This window comes from Neodiprion virginianus, chromosome 1, assembly GCF_021901495.1.
Source record: "Neodiprion virginianus isolate iyNeoVirg1 chromosome 1, iyNeoVirg1.1, whole genome shotgun sequence".
Classification (NCBI taxonomy): Eukaryota; Metazoa; Arthropoda; class Insecta; order Hymenoptera; family Diprionidae; genus Neodiprion; species Neodiprion virginianus.
The window spans coordinates 32,061,431-32,078,909 of NC_060877.1; the positions used below are offsets into that span (position 1 = coordinate 32,061,431).

Consider the following 17,479-nt stretch of genomic DNA (forward strand, 5'->3'; position numbering starts at 1 on the left):
GTCAGCGTTGAAACGCTAGGGCGTGTTTTATTTTTCACTGAATGAAGTTCGATAATATTTAGAACGAATCAATGCGTAAAAATATGGGTTTGCATTGGATCTATAAAAGTGTTACATTGTTGCAAATTTCTTAGTTGACATTAATTTGGTATATAATTCATGATAATATTACTGCAAAGGTCATCGGACAGGTTATCGAACAGATGCTTTACTAAATGAAGTATGCGATGTACAAAGCAATAATTTTTGTAAATGTTGGTGAAATTTTACTAAACTGGTTGATCGTGAGACGGGGAATATTTTAGTGACATTAACAGTCCACGATGGTGATAAACTGTAAGATTTAAGGCCTAGACCAGTCAAGGGGTCGAACCTAAAAATTGTAAATTGCTTTTCTGGGAATTCATCTAACTCGATTTTACTTCGTATCACTTGAAGAAATAACAGAAATTATGAGTTTCGCCAAAACAATTTCTAGCGTTTTCTGCATTGCGAACTGATAAAATGGAAATTTTTATATTTGAAATTAAATAAGCATATTGAGAGCTTTTTACATGTTTCTAAAGATATCGTGAACAGTATAGAGTAAAAATCGAGGTGATATTTTAGTTAAATGTTACAACTGTCGATATACTCGAAGCTTCTGAATCATTTGCATAATTTATGATGATTAAACCATTCAGCTGCTGTTAATTATAGCCGGACATGGATTAAGGGTTATTGGAATCTGATAGCAAGTCTTTATGATCATATAAGTTTAGAATGAAAAAATATAAAATCATTATAAGAATTATAAGTATCAAATTGACTGAGACGATACTCGAAATGAAAATTAATTTTTTTATAATATACAATAAGCTTGTACCATTTATGTTGTAGTAACCATATATCTATGACTTATTCTATTTTATATAGATTACGTATCACAATAAGTGCCACAACTTATACTGACAGCAGTGTAATACATAATTAAAAAATCATTCAAGATAATCATTGGAAATTTATAATGATACCTGTAATCATCATTAAACAGTACACCTGTGCTTGAACTTGTTCAAACTCATAATTAATTAAGATCAGTACTCGGTGTTATTTTATATTGATACAGAAAGAGTTAGACTTTTTAATAAAGTACCCACAAAATATTCCAGCGAACAGGATAATGAATTGTTTATGTAGTGCCGAGATTAACTCTGTCCCGCCAAATGATATAAGAATGTTTGTAGAGAGCGATGTCTAGTACAAAAAAATATTATTTTAATTCATTAATGGGTATTTATCCTCGTTATAATTTAATTTGGGATAGTCTGGAACCTGACCGTCAGCGTTTCCGGAAGATACTCAAATTCCAATAGATCTACCCTATTTTCTCCAGTTACTAAGATCGACGCAGGGACGTACAGAGTCATCTGCGGGCCTGCTGCAGGCCAGTATCTGCCAATATTATAGCCGTTTATAAAAGCAACGCCTTTTCCCCATCCTATAGTATCCAAAAAAGTATCCAACGGTGTGCCAATAATGGTAAATAGTCCATAAAGAAATTGCGGAAGACGGTCCAGATTTTCACCCGTACTATTTCCCCCGAAATTACTGTCATATTTCATTTCCGGTAGTCGGAAGCCTGTTGCGTTCCAATTAGTCAAGGTTTGACCATTCAACGTAACACCGCCAACACCCTGCGTGAAAATCATTCGCAATCAGATAAGAAATTGTGCGATCACTCAGACCACCTTGAAGTTATAAGCCATACCTTGAAATCGTGAATCTCACTTCCAGAATTCACGTGGCCCTGATTTTCCACGAATATTCCCAAGCGTCGCGTGTATGGCTGAGACAACGAGACAGTCTTGAGTCCGTGAGTTCGACTCAGCGTTCCGACGAATACATCATCTTCGTAAACCAACGCCCTGTCGTGTATAAAGCTAACATCAAGAACGCCAGGGTCGGTGCGATTTTCAGGAAGATCCGTTTCGTACAGAACCAAGGCAAGCGGTTCATCGAACGATTCGAAAGTCGGCGGTGCGAATTGATTCACTTTTAAAATTCCGAGGATGGCCCGCATGTAAGGATGAAACAGTGGCAGCACTCGTTCCAATACAACGGAACCGTAATCTCCTTTTGACGACTGAATAGGCAACGTTATGTTCGGGATCGGCAGATACTATGGATCATAATTTTTTGGGTTATTCTGTGGTGGTTCGTTTCGGATTAATTTGGATTTCCGGAGTACATTCAATGGCGTCGTGCTCCGATTAGAACACGTTATTGAACAGGGTCTCCTTACGAATAAATGACCAACAACTGTTACCTTTGCGATGACATTTTTGATTTCGTAGTATTTCAGCGTCAGATCACCGGCTTCGGTAATGGGTGCGTCATAGTCGTATGAAGTTATCTGAGGCTCGTATTGAGGTCCCGTATTTGCGCCTGTTCGCAAGATGACCAAGGATTAGCCACATCGTGCTGATTTGAAAACCCCGGATTTGAATAAAGATTTTGATCTTACCGGACGTAAATCCGAAGTTCGTACCACCGTAGAACATGTATAGATTGACAGAAGCGCCCATGGCCAACATTTCGTCAATTTTTTTTACCACGATGCTGCTGTCTACCTTCGCGTAGGGTTCACCCCAGTGTGTCAGCCATCCAGGATAAAACTCTGAATTCACCAACGGACCCTGGAAACGAAGAGTCAATTTTCATGGTAATTCTTTCAAGTAACAAATTCAGGCAAAAGGTATTGCAAATAATCATGAGGATATACGTGATAAGATGTAAAATTGGTGATTAGTTCCTGATCACTTTACTACCTTTGGCCGAAACAGACGCAACGTTTCGAATGATCGTGTCACGTTTGCCTCAGTGCCAAAATCCACGGTTCCAAAAACTTCGGGTATCATACCACATCGAAGCATTCGATTTGTATCGCCGTCCGTGGTGTAAAGAAGAGCGTCACTTCCTATGTGACTTTGAAACAAATCTCGCAGTTCGGTCATGTATTTTATGTCGCAGGCTTGGTAGCTTCCATACTCGTTTTCAACCTGTAATGAGTCAAGTTAGGAATTATTGGTGTATTATATGATCATTGGTTCACATTTTTTTATCAGTCAAGTGGAGGTAAACGCTTTGTGCCTGATCTGGCATCGATTAATGACAAGGTGTTCAAGATCCTAGCTCGACCATCCTTACCTGAACCATGATGACTGGACCACCGTTTCCTCTTAAAAAGGGTCGCACTCTCCTCATTACTTCGTTGATATACGTTCTCACGTATCTCATGTAGCCTATAATCAGAATAAATCGAATGTTGTCAGGCTGCAATAGAATTACCTTCAAAAATATTGGGTGGATGAAAAAAATTTACGTGTATCACTGGTTCGCAGTTGAATGTCGGGCACAAGACTCAGCAACCAGGTGGGGAAGCCACCCTGGAAAAAAGGACGATTATGCCTTGATTTCACGTTAAAGAGCTTTGCAAAAAAATCATACCAAGTCTCTTTCGGCGCAGATGTACGGTCCAGGCCGAAGTAAAACGAAAAGACCCTCTTCTTGGGCAAGAGTTAAGAAATACTCCAGATCAGCTTCTCCGTACCATTTCCATTCGTTTGGTTTTGGCTGATGCAGGCTCCATTCGACGTATCTGAGTACATTATTGATATCAATTTTTGGATACTGGAGCAAGAAAACGACAACTTATCGAATTGGCAACGCATTCATCAGCAATATTCGTTTGGAAAAAAAATTGTTAATTGGTCAGTGGCTTTCCCCGAATCCTTTTCCTGAGAACTCTGGCTATGAAAATATTCGAATTTGTACTTACGTGGAAACTGCGTTCAAGCCAGCTGCCCTCATCTTCCTCAGCCTGTCCCTCCAGTAGACTTTCGGGGCCCGGAAGTAATGAAAACTTCCAGAAACATATCGGAACGGCTTTCCATCGAGAAAGAATTGATTTCCGGTGTAGTCAACTGTGAAACTAGGTTTCGTCACGTTATTCTACAATGTAAAGCCAGAATTAGATTTGCATATTACGATATTACTTTCCTGACTCGTAGTAGTTCGACTTTGCGATTTTAAATCAGAAATATATCAGCCAAAAGAGTTCGTTATCTACTACTGACATTGAAGCATTAAAAAAAATCTCAAAGGGGAATCTGACAGTGAAAAAGTGGAGAATAAGAGGGTCAGTTTTTGTCGCCTACTGTGCGGAACTGCTTCAAATTTAGCTGCTATGGAAAAGTCATTCAATTCAATATTTTCTGAGGCAAATGGAAATTTCGTAGATACCATGAACGATATTTTACACAAAAAGAAAAAGACAATGTTAGATTAAAAAGCATGATTCTACGATTTAATCAGAGCTAATTTATTAGTTTACAAACACTTTGTTCATTCAAAACAGAATTTTTGAACAACGATTTTATAATTTAATACACTATATAGAAAATAAGTTCGTACGTATATTATACTTTCGAATTTATCTCTACTTTACAGTTGGTTAACAAAACTGATTTACAAATTGATAAAAATTATGTATGTTCACAGTAATAAATATGATGTATTATGAAACGTGGTTAACACTACAATGGTTATAAAGGTATGAAGTTTTCTTCAGTAAATATCACGTAAGATCCAGAGGTAACAAGATTTATCGTTTCGATTGATGGTGAAAGCTGGTTAATTAGTAGTGCTTTTAAATTTCGGTCTTTGAAGCGTGTTTTATAAATTCTACGTTTGTAGCGCGGCGCTTTCGTGCATTATTTCATATCTCACATGACGTGCCGTGTGTGCTGATAACAGGCAATGTAACGAAGGATAGCCCCCCCCCATAAATTGCAGTCTAAAATAGACGCACACGATGCTGTAATTTTATCTCAAAAACGAGAACGGCGTTTTGATTAATTCAGTATTAGCTACAGTACGTTATAGCAGATGTCTTGCCAACAGTAATAAACTGATAATATACCCTGAACCGTCACATCCAGTACAAAAGCTTATTTAACTAACTGCACTGGCATCACATTCCTATCCATATCTTACAATCTATTATCACAGGCAAAGATTGCACAGAGCAATAATTTCCAGTCAACTCACCGAGTTTATTGTAGTTAAACCTTCAACCGTAGCGGCTAAGGCCAAGGCCAGAAGCGTCCAAGTGGCCAAGTCCATTTTCTCACTGCCGGAGCTGGTTTAAGACGCCAGGATGCCTGCCTTTCGGCTCACAGCAACTGGCTGGCCATTGATAAGCGGTTGGTACTCGGTTTGAATAATGGACGAATCAGGGACTGAACTTTGTTACCAAGTAGTGGTACCTCTTGACAATCACGACAAGTTGACTGGCCGAACCAAGACAGCTAATATGCACAGTGTGACCGCACACTCATAATGAGTTTCTCTTTGTTCGCAGTCCGTTATATGTTCTAATTCTATTAATAATATCGTTCTGATTCCGGTGTGCGGTCGCACCGAATGAACATGAGCCGATGCTGGAGTACGAAAGAATAAGCATGAGAGAGAGAAATGCGTTGCTGATCAACGAGAACCAGACGTTGAATAGAATTATTTTGTTCAGTGTTGTTTTATCAAATAACCACGAGTTATTTTGAGAATAATATTATTTTTTCCGTGTCCGTTAAACGTTGTACACCACGAAGAGTGAATGTTGGGACATGTTTATTGTTTGAATCAATTGTTTACTCAGGCACTTGGGCATTCGCCGTTATGGATATAAGATTATTGATCTTTAAAACAAAATACCTACGACGTACACGTGTGAATGTTTTTTACACTATACGAGCCGATTTCCATACGTTTCTCAAATACTTGTGATTGATGTAACACGATTGAGGAGTTTGAATTTGTGGAATCTGCACACATCCGTCATAGCAAGATTCACTTTACAGTCTGACAAGAAAAACTCCGAACATATTTTATATCATGAATATGATTAATTGTGTGATGGATGTTATCGTACGTCTGATATCGGGATATTAGACTGTTGCTGAGAATATTTAGTTTTTATTTCACAGTATTCGTGAGATACATTAGTTGATAAATTCGATTCTGCATAAATTAACAAACGCATGGGTATAATATAATATCCATTAAGCTCATGCTAGTCAAGAAACTTGTACAACTACATAATCAATAATTTATTAACACATAAGCCAATTAAAGAAGTGTGAATGTCGAAGATTGATGTTACACGAGGTGAGAAATTTTCTTTAAAAAAAAAAAAAAAAATTAGGAACCTAACAAAGAGAATTCTTGTCCTTCCAATCAATAAATGATCAAATCCAGGAGAACATTCTTTGCCACCAGCTTTTTGTTTCAGCGCTTGTTCCGACTGAGTCCGAGTCTGTGCTTACAACGGTCGTAGCAGCTTCCGCCGTCTCAGATTCTGTAGTAGAAATTACTGAGTCTTCACTAGTTTCAGATTCGCTCTCCAATTCTGTCTTCACAGTTGTAGTCACATTTGTCTCCGTAGATCCTTCTTCTTCTTCTTCTTCTTCTTTTTCTTCTTCAGATTCAGGTGTGGTCGTAGATTCCGAGTCTCCACTGGCTTCGGTTGTACCATCTGAATTTGGTTCAGAAGTAGAAGCTGCGCTTGACTCTGTAGATTCATCGTCTTCAGATTCCGTGGTAGATTCTGTTTCCGTGCTGGGTACAACTTCATTCTCTGATTCGGATTCCGCGGTGGTGGAAACTGCAGTTGTGCTGTTTGTAGAAGTATCTTCAGTCACGGATTCCGTTGCTGTAATTAACGCGTCTTCGTTCTCAGGGTGCTTCGGCGGTTCCTGATGTGGTGCAGGTACTCTGTGTTCCTTGAGTTCCTCGGGGCGGTGCTTCTGTGGATGTCCGACTTCGAGGAGCGGACCTTCTCCTTTGTGAGGTCGGAGTACCGGAAGCAGGTCTCTTTCTTTGTGGAGAGGTTGCTTACGCAGGATTGAATTGAGCGCGTCGTCCGGTTTATGACGAATTTCATCTTCATTTTTTATGGGTATCCTGCCGGCTGAGGTAGCGGCGGCGAAGAGGGTTGTGAATACCAGAGTGCGAATAACTGGAAAAGGGAATATAAAATCTTACTAAATAAGAGCTGAAAGTCGAGGATGCCTCGATTTTTTTTTATATTGATTGAAACGGTAATCGAGTTACACCACTTTAGCGAAAGAAGGTTTGAAGGAAGTCTTGTAATACTTTTAGTAACTCACCTTTCATTTTGCTTGAGAATTTGCTCGATGCTACGTCGTACTGAATTTTCGATCGAATGCTTCCATATTGCAAGAATCCGCACGTTTTATAGTATCACCGCTTTTCTCTAATCTGATAGCATTGGTATTATCGATTACAATGATGGCGTATGATTCAGACTGTTTACTTCCTGATCGGAAGATGTGATAATTAATTTCTTGTAGATTAATCAGGTGTCGGCTTGTGGGCAATTGAAAATCATGTCTTATCTTGTTGTATCGAAAGAATCCAGTTTGTCCAATTGCTTGATTCACCATACACTTCATCAGTCACATTTTCAATAGGTGATATTTTTATTCTATATTTTTGCCACCTTTACACGTACTATCGGTATCACCCAGATACATTATCTCCTCGGTTCGTTGTCATACTTATCGCAAGCGTAAATTTTTGACAGCTTCAACGAGATTTCCTCCGGATTCCTGAAGGAATATACGAGTCGAAGTAATGTAGAGTTGAAACTGATGATGTTTGTCTCACCAACCGAGCATCACAGCTTTGCATGTTGTCAACGAAGCAACGTTAAGGCGATTTTGAACTTCTGTGCCATAAATCTGCACATATTCCATCATTTTGCACATCGCAATTCCCTCCCAAGATGTCGATATTGGGCTATTACTGCAAAACTTTTGACAATCTCATGAGTCACACATCGAATCGGCAGATTAAGTTATTTTTAAAACCTACTCACAAGGTGCCATGGTGCATTTATGTTATCAATTACTTATCTTCACGTGATTTGTATTTCATGCGAATTTCACAGTCGTCATTGATAATGACTCACTCGATGAATATTGACACTCAATGCACGAATGCATTACCTGTTATTGAACGAATGAAGACAACGACATGCACATGGTCATCAAAAATATACATTTATCGTCATCGTGATATTCCAAGCGATAACGCTAGATGTAAACGGAAGTTACTAGAATCCAATGACGACTAAAGTGGTTTGTCTTGCGCACTTTACGGTGCATTGACTTGTAATCACATTCATATTCTCCGACTGCTACAAAAATTCGTGGATCACATCAAATATTCAACGTAGGATTTCTTTGCTTTTATCGGTCAGAATGATTGCAGTTCGTTATTGTTCTTCTGGGATTACTGTTCACCGTATATACGGCGTTCGAGTGTAGCAGGTCCGTAAAAAAGTAATGGATCAACATCAATCAAATTACGTGGGTCATTTGATAATACACATGCTTTATTTCTGTACTGGCTAAAGTACTGTAGTCACTACATTTCGTAGATAAATTAGATAATAGTACGGATGAGTTTACGCTACCGTTAAACCGAACGAGAACCGTATTATACCTACAATGTACTCATGTTAAGAAAATAAACTAGGGAATACCATTTACAAATAACTTGAAACACTCATATTATCGAGTGAATTACTAAGATTGCATTGAAATTTAGGCGTTTCGAATCAATAATTCAGATAATTATGCAATTTTTTAAATTGTTGGATATATTTTCATCGTATGAATATACATATTTCCACACTAACAGTATGATTTTACCACGATTTAACATCACTTCTGGTCTATTATTTATTTTAAATTCAGCTCATTATCGATGCGGTAAAGTTGTGTTCCTGGGGATGATTACACGTATGGGATGATACCTAAATATTTAGTATTACGTGCATTTATACGTCTGCTATTTATTCGGTTTAAATTTCTGCTCTCATTTCTATGATCCCATTGGAAGTGGACCTGATTGAATATTGGGTTGTTAGTAAACTAGGTCTGATCGTACTGGGAATAGCGACGTCACTCGTATTTTTTCTGAGATGTCAGCGACAGTTATAGTTTGGGAATCAAAGATGTTCGTACCGAAGATATTCTTCCGATAAAGGAATCGAATCCAGTCGCAGTGGTCCCTCTTACAATATCAGTTACTCGAAACACGATAATGTTAGTACCAAAAAAATTGATTTGGATATTAGACATAACACTGGTTGTACTGAGTATAAGAGTGGTTGTGGAAGATGCATTGAAAATACTAACGGTAGAGCCAAGTATGGTTATTGTGCGTTAGATGCGTTGTGTAACAATTTAGTTAAAAGCAGCTGCCCGTGCAACGGATGATGATCATTTCGTGGCAAGTATCTGGTGACAGCAACTGGTTCCAGGACTATCAATTATGGAGAAGTAGTACGATTGGCATCAGCTGTAGGGTCAGAAGCTACCGCGGCTGTAAAAACAACAGCGTTAATGTCAGCATCAGGACTAGCATCAGCAACTGGTTCAAAAGCTGGTGACACTTCAGCTGTGTCAGCATTTGCGTCAACAACAGGTTCGGAAATTACCGATGGTGCAGAGGCGCCAGAACTGGCATCAGCAAGCGGTTCAGAAGCTGGAGGCGCTTCAGCTGTGTCAGCACTTGCGTCAACGATCGGTTCGGAAGTTACGGATGCTGCAGAGGCGTCAGAACTGGCATCAGCAACCGGTTCAGAAGCTGGTGACACTTCAGCTGTGTCAGCACTTGCGCCAATAACCTGTTCAGGAGTTACTGGTTGTGCAGAGGCATCAGGCCTGGCATCGGCAACTGGTTCAGAAGCTGGTGTCGCTTCAGCTGTGTCAGCACTTGCGTCAACAGTTGGTTCGGAAGTTGCGGGTGCTGCAGAGGTGTCAGAACTGGCATCGGCAACTGGTTCAGAAGCTGGTGTCGCTTCAGCTGTGTCAGCACTTGCGTCAACAGTTGGTTCGGAAGTTGCGGGTGCTGCAGAGGTGTCAGAACTGGCATCGGCAACTGGTTCAGAAGCTGGTGACGCTTCAGCTGTGTCAGCATTTGCATCAACAACCGGTTCGGAAATTACCGATGGTGCAGAGCCGTCAGAACCGGCATCAGCGACCGGTTCAGAAGCTGGTGTCGCTTCAGCTGTGTCAGCACTTGCGTCAACAGTTGGTTTGGAAGTTCCGGATGCTGCAGAGGTGTCAGAACTGGTATCGGCAACTGGTTCAGAAGCTGGTGACGCTTCAGCTGTACCAGCACTTGCGTCAACGATTGGTTCAGGAATTACTGATGGTGCAGAGGCGTCAGGCCTGGCATCGGCAACTGGTTCAGAAGCTGGTGACACTTCAGCTGTGCCAGCACTTGCGTCAACAACCGGTTCGGAAATTACCGATGGTGCAGAGGTGTCAGAACTGGAATCAGCGACCGGTTCAGAAGCTGGTGATGCTGCAGCTGTACCAGCACTTGCGCCATCAAACGGTTCGGAAGTTACCGATGCAGCAGGTGCGTCAGAGCTAGTATTGGGGACTGGTTTAGAAGCTGGTGACGCTTCAGGTGTACCAGCACTTGCGTCAACAACTGGTTCAGGAGCTACCAATGATACGGAAGAGGAAGAACTGTCATCAGTTCCTGGTGCAGCACCGGTGTCACCATCTTTTGATCCTGCACCGCTACCTCCTGCCAATGATGCGCCGGTTTCTCCTGCTGAAGATGCCGAAGATGACGTTGAGGAAGCAGAACTAACTTCACCAATTTGTCCAGACGCCACAGATGATGGAGCAGTAGAAGCGCTCGATCCGGTAGCAGGTGCAATTACTGAACTCGATTGTGAGTTTCCAGGGCTAACCCCAATTGCAGGTGCAGAAACAGGCGATGATGCTGGGGCAGAGGCATCTGATTCACTGGCATGTACTACCTGGGAACTGGATTGCGAATTTGTGGGTACTGCTCCAGTAGTAGATGCAGAGTCAGCGTTTGGTGGCCGTGCAAAAGCATTTGCCGCATTATCAGTTACGTGTGAGCCACCAGACTGAGAGTGGGTATTTTCAGGCCTTCGACGGTGTGATGCGATAATTTTGTCAAGCAACGGAAATACCGGGCTGTTCTTAATCACCGGGAAATTCCTCAATGATCCTTTAAAATTTGATCGCTCCCTAGAATCATCTTCTACGGTATCATCTTCTTCGGAATGTGAGCTTGACTTTTCGACTGACTTCACTTTTTCTACGGATTCCTCGGAATGTGAGTTCTTAGCAGACTCGTTAGATTCGAGTGAAGATTTATCGCTCACGTCTTCCTGCGATTCATCCGAATCATTCCTCCGGTTCAATTGTTCATGAACTTCTTTGAGCCCAGCGTACTTGTTTTTATAAAATTCCTTGAGGTCTTCTCGATATTGTCGCCAGCGTTGAACGTCGTCGATATGACTGAAGGCAGCTGTCTGTGGATGGCTCAGCTCTTCCCAACGAGGTGCTGCATAAGCGGTGCCAATCAGCACCGCCAATACAAGGGTGCATGACACTAAAGAAAACAATGAACAGATGAAATAATGAAATAATAAAATCAGCAAAAGTTCAGGCTGATCAAGTAGCTCGATTAATATTAAAATATACCTTTCATATTGGTTTCTAACTTAGTTTATCCACTGCGCAAGTTCAACCGTGTTACTCACTCTAAATATTCAAATTACACTGCGCCGAAATACCTTCAGGTACTTTATATACCTTTTTCAACGAGATGATATCTCGTATCGCGGCGGCGATATTTTGTATGTTTAATAAATTTATTGCTATTTTAGTTATGAGTCAGGTGAGTGTGATTCGGTAATCTTTTACTGACATCCGTGTTCTGCATAGTAAACATGCACATACGTCAAGACCTAGCTTACTCTGGGTATTTTAAGTTATCTCAACGTTTAGTCTTTCTTTACATTATTTGCAAAAAGTTCCAATCACCGTGATGTCGTATTTCATAAAGATTGAGTCGTCAGAGCATATTTTTTCACGACGTCATTGCGTCTTTTCCCTTCCTTCTGGTGACATTTGGGTTGAAGGACTAACCATAAGGACTCTCAGCGAGAATAATATTGCTTTTCGTATCAAGAACTGTTGTGATCGCAAGTCCATAGCAATTGCTATCGCTGTACTAAATTTTTTCTCATTGTCCTTGACATCGTCGTTGCGAATAATGGTATGATACCAGATATTTTGTCAACGTTCGTTCAATTACGCACGCACTACGCTCTTATCGCTGAGGTCTTAAAGGTTGATATACGATCAGTATCTGCCACAATGTTTGAAGAGTCTATTTTCGAGGTGAAGTTGACTTCATGGGGTTCATTCGGCGACGAAAACTGTCCCGATCTAAGGATTTGAAATCCTTATCCAAACTGGCGCTGTACCAGGAATCGATTTAATATTAAAAACTTTTCCTTTACTTGGAGAAATCTAAGAAAGGTTAAATTCAGAGGTGAACCTGCACTTTGTGTTCGGCTTTGCCGTCCGCAGAGCGAGGTAAGTAAGTAGAAATCGTTTGTAAGTGAAATCGAAAGTGATTTTAGCACAGGTGAACCAAGTGAGAGCGAAAGTGAGCGTGATCCTGACCTAAGCATCGAGGACATGCTCGTTCTCTAAGGAGAGATCTCCAAGGGAAATACGGGCAGGAGGAGAGGTCGGTAGAAATCGTCTTTGGGTCAGGTCAGTTCTACGAGAGAGAAAGTGAAATCGAATAAGGCCCAGAAATTGAGGGCGGTAAAGTGGGAAACTAGGACTTGGGCCCGTTTCGTTTCACTTTCGATTTCTATCGCGTAATGTGGCTGCTCCAGTGTCCCTGTGCCCCAGTTTGAATGGGGCCCAATATTACCTGCATCAGTCTATTTGAGCGCGAGATTCAATTTATCATCGATATAGTTTCATCGATTCCTTTGATATCAGCTTGGGCGATGGTGCGCTGAAATTTACAAGGCTTATCGAATGTTCTACAGTTGCATATTGCCATGAACTGATAGGAGTGACCGGCTAATAGTAACGGTTATTTTCAGTCGGCTATCTGCTTCGTTGGTTGATGCGTTGACTGAAGAATATTCAGTCAACGCAACGGTTGATACTTTGCGACTTTTGGTTACTGCGAGTCGTGGCAACAATTGATACAGGAACTGTTTTACCACGGCTCGGAGACTTCGACTCGGCCGATAAGGACGTAATTTGAGTTCTTCTTGAGAAGAGTAACTTATATCATGTACTCAGAAACTTGTTTTAATTGCTTTCTGTGAACGGATCGTGCATATTGGATTTGTGTTGTTGCCATTAATTACGAAATCTGGTTACACTTAAGATTAGTTTAACTCACTGTCGTGCATGGTGTTAGTTAACAACTGGGTCATTGTTCTTAACATTGTTAGGATTACTTTAAACGGTTTAATCACCTCTCACTAAGGTGAGTGTTCCAGTTATTGAACTTTTTTGGTTGCATCTGTTTAATTCTTTGTTTTGAAATTACCAAAAATACATTCGTTATGTCTAACTCTCTGGCAATTGGTTTTAGTCATCGAGAAATTCACAATTTGCGCCGTCAATTTATAACTTTGGAAAATATAAGTTTCAATAATTGGGACTAAGCGCGTCAATAACTGGCACACTTACCTTATTACAGCTCTTTTGTTTTCTGTATCGATTTCCCAAAATTTTATATTATCTTTCTCAGCCTAATTTGCGCCGCAAGGCACCGATACTTTCAGATTAAAATCTTCACTCTTCGTAATTTGATGTAATTGACGTAATAACTTTGTTTCACTAAAATACATGATACGGCTACAGATGAGTAATCATGGCGTTATCGAAGATAACTTTAGACTTTGTCGTGAGTTTCTTCAGAAAATCGGTTTGCCCGCGCAACAGCTGCACTTGCTGTCAATATAGTATAGTATTATGCACTAACTTATGGCATACAATTTATGACGATAACGTGGATTTTATTGAAGAAAATTAGCAACTCGATGTCGAATTTGGAACAATTATCACCCAAAGTTTTTCCCCAGTGACTTTTCAAGATTCATGATTTTGCGGTGCATGAGCAAGAATAAATTTTTCCGTAAGAGTTACTCGTCACTATCCATCACTCGCAAAGCTACGTCTTTAATTTTACGACATTTGTCTTCGGGTCAGCGAAGCTCTTTATCGTTCATAATTACTATGTTTCTCCTTATGTTCATTCATTTGTTCAACAGTTCACTCACCAGTCATAATATTACCAGTTTTCTGCTAAGTCATCAAAGTTTTATTTACCTACTTTTTTTTACAGGGAAATTATCTGCGAGACCGAGTCACAGTCCGAGGGCTACAAATATTCCATCGCCTTGGCGCGATAAGGATGTAATCATCGTTGGAAACACATAAAACTCATATAACAGTTTCTATTGGTGGAATACTTCAAGAATGAACGATTGGTGAATCGTTACACGGAGAGAAAGAATTATTTGAGTCGTGTGACGTTCGTTTGATTCAACAATACACGATCTACTATACAATATACTTACTTAATTCAGTAAAATACTTATGCTGGTCTAATAGATCTTAGTGAAATCAACTAAACATTTTGTTGGACCGATAGATCTTGAATTGAGACAAATAAATATTTACTTCGCCATCCGTAATGACACGCTTGGTTGTTTCAACGACTTTTTTCTCATTATCGTATGAGGGCAGTCAACTTTCCCAGAAGTTAACGATTCTACTAACCTTATTCCGGAGCCCTTTTATCTCAAGTATAATCATTCCAACTCCACCACGCAACGCTAGGCTTTATCTTCGAGAAGCTCTCGGTCTCCCGTCGTCAAAGTCGGACTATTTCCGATATCGAAGATCACAAGTTTTGTGTCAGTCGAGTCTGACCGCTTGAATGTGCATCGTGGACAAGATATAATGGAATTTAAAAATTTTCCGCCTGCGTGCGAACTCCGTGGCGAAGAGGCTAATTCTTACTAAATGGTTTAAGTTTAACCGAGGTTAACGCGCCACTTGTCGTTCAATCTAGAAATTATACTCTTAATCCGTATCCTCCTTAAGAATGTAGGATTCTCAGGCATTCGGTGCGATTCATCGTTTGAGCTATGATTCAACTCGTCTCTTAAGTTTTGGCCATAACGCCGTGACACCTGTTCCATTCTCAAATTCCGCCCAGAAGCGATCATATTTCATGTTCTAATGACCATGCCCAGAAAGTCGTGTTCCATTGCGATTTCTTAGCCCCGTCACAATCACGAAATCGGTGACGAATTAGAGCCGAGTTAGAATTGTTCGAGATCTTTTTTCACCGCTGTTATTTTATTCTTCTCAATTTCTGTTCGGGCATATCGATCTTCGTTGACCCAGCTCGTGTGTACCGCACGTCCTGAACGATGTTCACTAAGTTCGTTATGTCCAACTTCAACAAGACAAGCGATACTCAAGTGGCTAAATTGACACAAATTTGATGCGCGAAGTATGCGATGCAGCGGTGAATACGCAAATTGCTCATCTGCTGCGTCGACGTTGCGCTAATGCTGATGGGCTGATTGCCACGCGAAACACTTGGCAACTTGAGAAGCAGGAAGACCGTATACCTATACGTCTTCTTCTCTAGGAAGAGTGAAGCCCGAGGTTTTTATTCATTTTAATTTTTTTCGGCTTGCAATTTGCAACGAATCGCAGCGACGTCAGTCTGCGAATGTTTAATCTCAACATTTGGTTTTCCGAAACTTGATTCCAATGGATTTCAGTCCAATAGAATTTTGAATTCAGTCTAGAAGATTCTTACGAATGACACAAAAATGTCGTCTGCATGTGAATATTGTAGAAAAATAGCAATTGGGAAGCGTCTGATTCCGACTTTACTTGACGCGTGTAAATCTTAGCTAGTTGAACTCGAGTTTTATGCTGGTACCTTGAAAAATGATTTCATTTTATCGCATCCGCTTTGGCCTAATTCTAAGCATTTATTAAATCTTCGCAGACTTACGTTTATGTACCGAGGTAACGTATTCTGTGCTCTTATCAACGACCGACGTTGTTTCTAACTGCGATTAGTGCCAGTCGTTAAAGCGCGTAATTCGAGGTAGACGTAGCGAATAATTGAATAATTGAGTAGACATCGTAAACGACGTAGTTAATTATTGGACGTGTAGTTCTCGCAAAATGCATTAGGTAGCCTCGAATTAGATCAAAGGGTTGCGCAGAGCGAACACGTTGAACGTACACCAACTCCGCGTGCATAAAAGTGCGTTAATTGTTACCGTTATTAATAACTAATAAATTACATTAATCTTGTAAACTTGTTAACTGCTTTCTTATTTCAATCATGCATTAAAAATTCTTCGTACTGAGCAGTGATTGTTGTTGATGTTACAAGGCTTACTTCTTCAGCTTACGTAAAAACGTGTTTAATAATGGTATTTTCAATGGTATTAAATTCCTGACTCAACGATTGATTCCGCATATTTTCTGCGAGAATGGAAATGGCAAGATAACCTCCACCGTGAATTTTTAACCATCATTATACGACAAACATTATTTCAAAGGTCTCTGATGGTTGCTCGTAATCGGATTTCTACGATATTCAGCCGCCCCTGTTAACTTAAATACCGCAGTTAAAGTTCCCAGAGTACCAGAGTGCAGTTAGGAGGATAAACAAGATGTTTTAAACCCTTCAATGTACCAGAGAACTAAAGCAACCGCGGCCTAATAGTTCAGAGGTTTTAAACTATAAGGGAACGTCGAACTGCTGGCGTCTGTTATCTTACAGCTTCCGGACTAACCGAATTAAGGAGTTTTATTCTAAGATGAATTAAATTACCCATGTTGAAGATTTTTGTTCAAAAACCATGCAAGAGGGATTGTTTGATTGACAACTCGCTCTCCACACTAAAATTCAGGAAAGAATTATCAGTTGTATAAAATTTGTCTCAGTGATAAGAATTTTTCGAGGTCAGCATTATTTTTCGCATATCTTTCGGCACACGCGCAAGATTCGAGAATCTTTTTGGTCGAAGGTTAAGCGAGATGATCAACCCAAATGTAAAATGTATATTGTTTGTCGGTTTTTTATTCGGCTTAAAGCGTCGACCAGTATACATGCAACGTGATGAAAAAAATAAACGCTTTTTTATCTCAATCTCATATAGCAAACTCTGTTATTTATGTTCAACTGCGTATATGTAGATATTGTTGTTATCAACTTAACTCATTCCATCTTCTGGCTGCGGTTCAAAGTTGAGAATTAAGTCCATTAATCAACCTGTCAAAAATATTACACAAATCGTCATCGGTGTGGTTAATAAGGTTCATTCGCTCCTTATTACAACTCTGTGTGCATAATACGAGTCCATAAATTTTTCCGACTAAACTGCTCGAGGCTTTGTCAATTCTTAGCGTTATCGAGAAGCGAATAATTAAAGCCGTCGAACTCAAGTCGGGTGAAGAAAGCTTTGACACGAATCGAATCCATCCGACGC

The 17,479-nt window shown here is 40.2% G+C and overlaps 3 protein-coding genes across 6 annotated transcripts; all 3 read right to left on the reverse strand.

The window, feature by feature from the left end:
- Positions 1-80: 80 nt before the first annotated feature.
- Positions 81-5,482, reverse strand: LOC124299277 (beta-galactosidase). Of its 2 annotated transcripts, none has more exons than XM_046752383.1 (10): positions 5,092-5,476; positions 3,821-3,993; positions 3,490-3,640; positions 3,365-3,428; positions 3,190-3,284; positions 2,811-3,041; positions 2,507-2,678; positions 2,309-2,427; positions 1,751-2,161; positions 81-1,676 (listed from the first exon to the last, which is right to left on the reverse strand). In XM_046752383.1, exons 1-10 carry the CDS (start codon positions 5,164-5,166, stop codon positions 1,293-1,295), a joined length of 1,875 nt encoding a protein of 624 aa, XP_046608339.1. In that variant the 5' UTR covers positions 5,167-5,476; the 3' UTR covers positions 81-1,292. The 2 variants fall into 2 exon arrangements, with proteins under 2 accessions (XP_046608339.1, XP_046608349.1); XM_046752393.1 differs by having other exon boundaries at positions 1,498-1,676; positions 1,771-2,161; positions 5,092-5,482.
- A 529-nt stretch (positions 5,483-6,011) lies between these two features.
- LOC124299285 (protein gar2-like) lies at positions 6,012-8,184 on the reverse strand. Its single transcript, XM_046752408.1, has 2 exons — positions 7,209-8,184; positions 6,012-7,057 (listed from the first exon to the last, which is right to left on the reverse strand). Exons 1-2 carry the CDS (start codon positions 7,213-7,215, stop codon positions 6,288-6,290), a joined length of 777 nt encoding a protein of 258 aa, XP_046608364.1. The 5' UTR covers positions 7,216-8,184; the 3' UTR covers positions 6,012-6,287.
- Positions 8,185-8,437: 253 nt separating this feature from the next.
- Positions 8,438-11,711, reverse strand: LOC124299265 (mucin-4-like). 3 transcript variants are annotated; one of them, XM_046752360.1, is made up of 3 exons: positions 11,607-11,711; positions 10,553-11,514; positions 8,438-10,450 (listed from the first exon to the last, which is right to left on the reverse strand). In XM_046752360.1, exons 1-3 carry the CDS (start codon positions 11,611-11,613, stop codon positions 9,401-9,403), a joined length of 2,019 nt encoding a protein of 672 aa, XP_046608316.1. In that variant the 5' UTR covers positions 11,614-11,711; the 3' UTR covers positions 8,438-9,400. The 3 variants fall into 3 exon arrangements, with proteins under 3 accessions (XP_046608316.1, XP_046608326.1, XP_046608306.1); XM_046752370.1 differs by having other exon boundaries at positions 8,438-9,453; positions 9,569-11,514; XM_046752350.1 differs by having other exon boundaries at positions 8,438-11,514.
- Between the last annotated feature and the right edge of the window lie 5,768 nt (positions 11,712-17,479).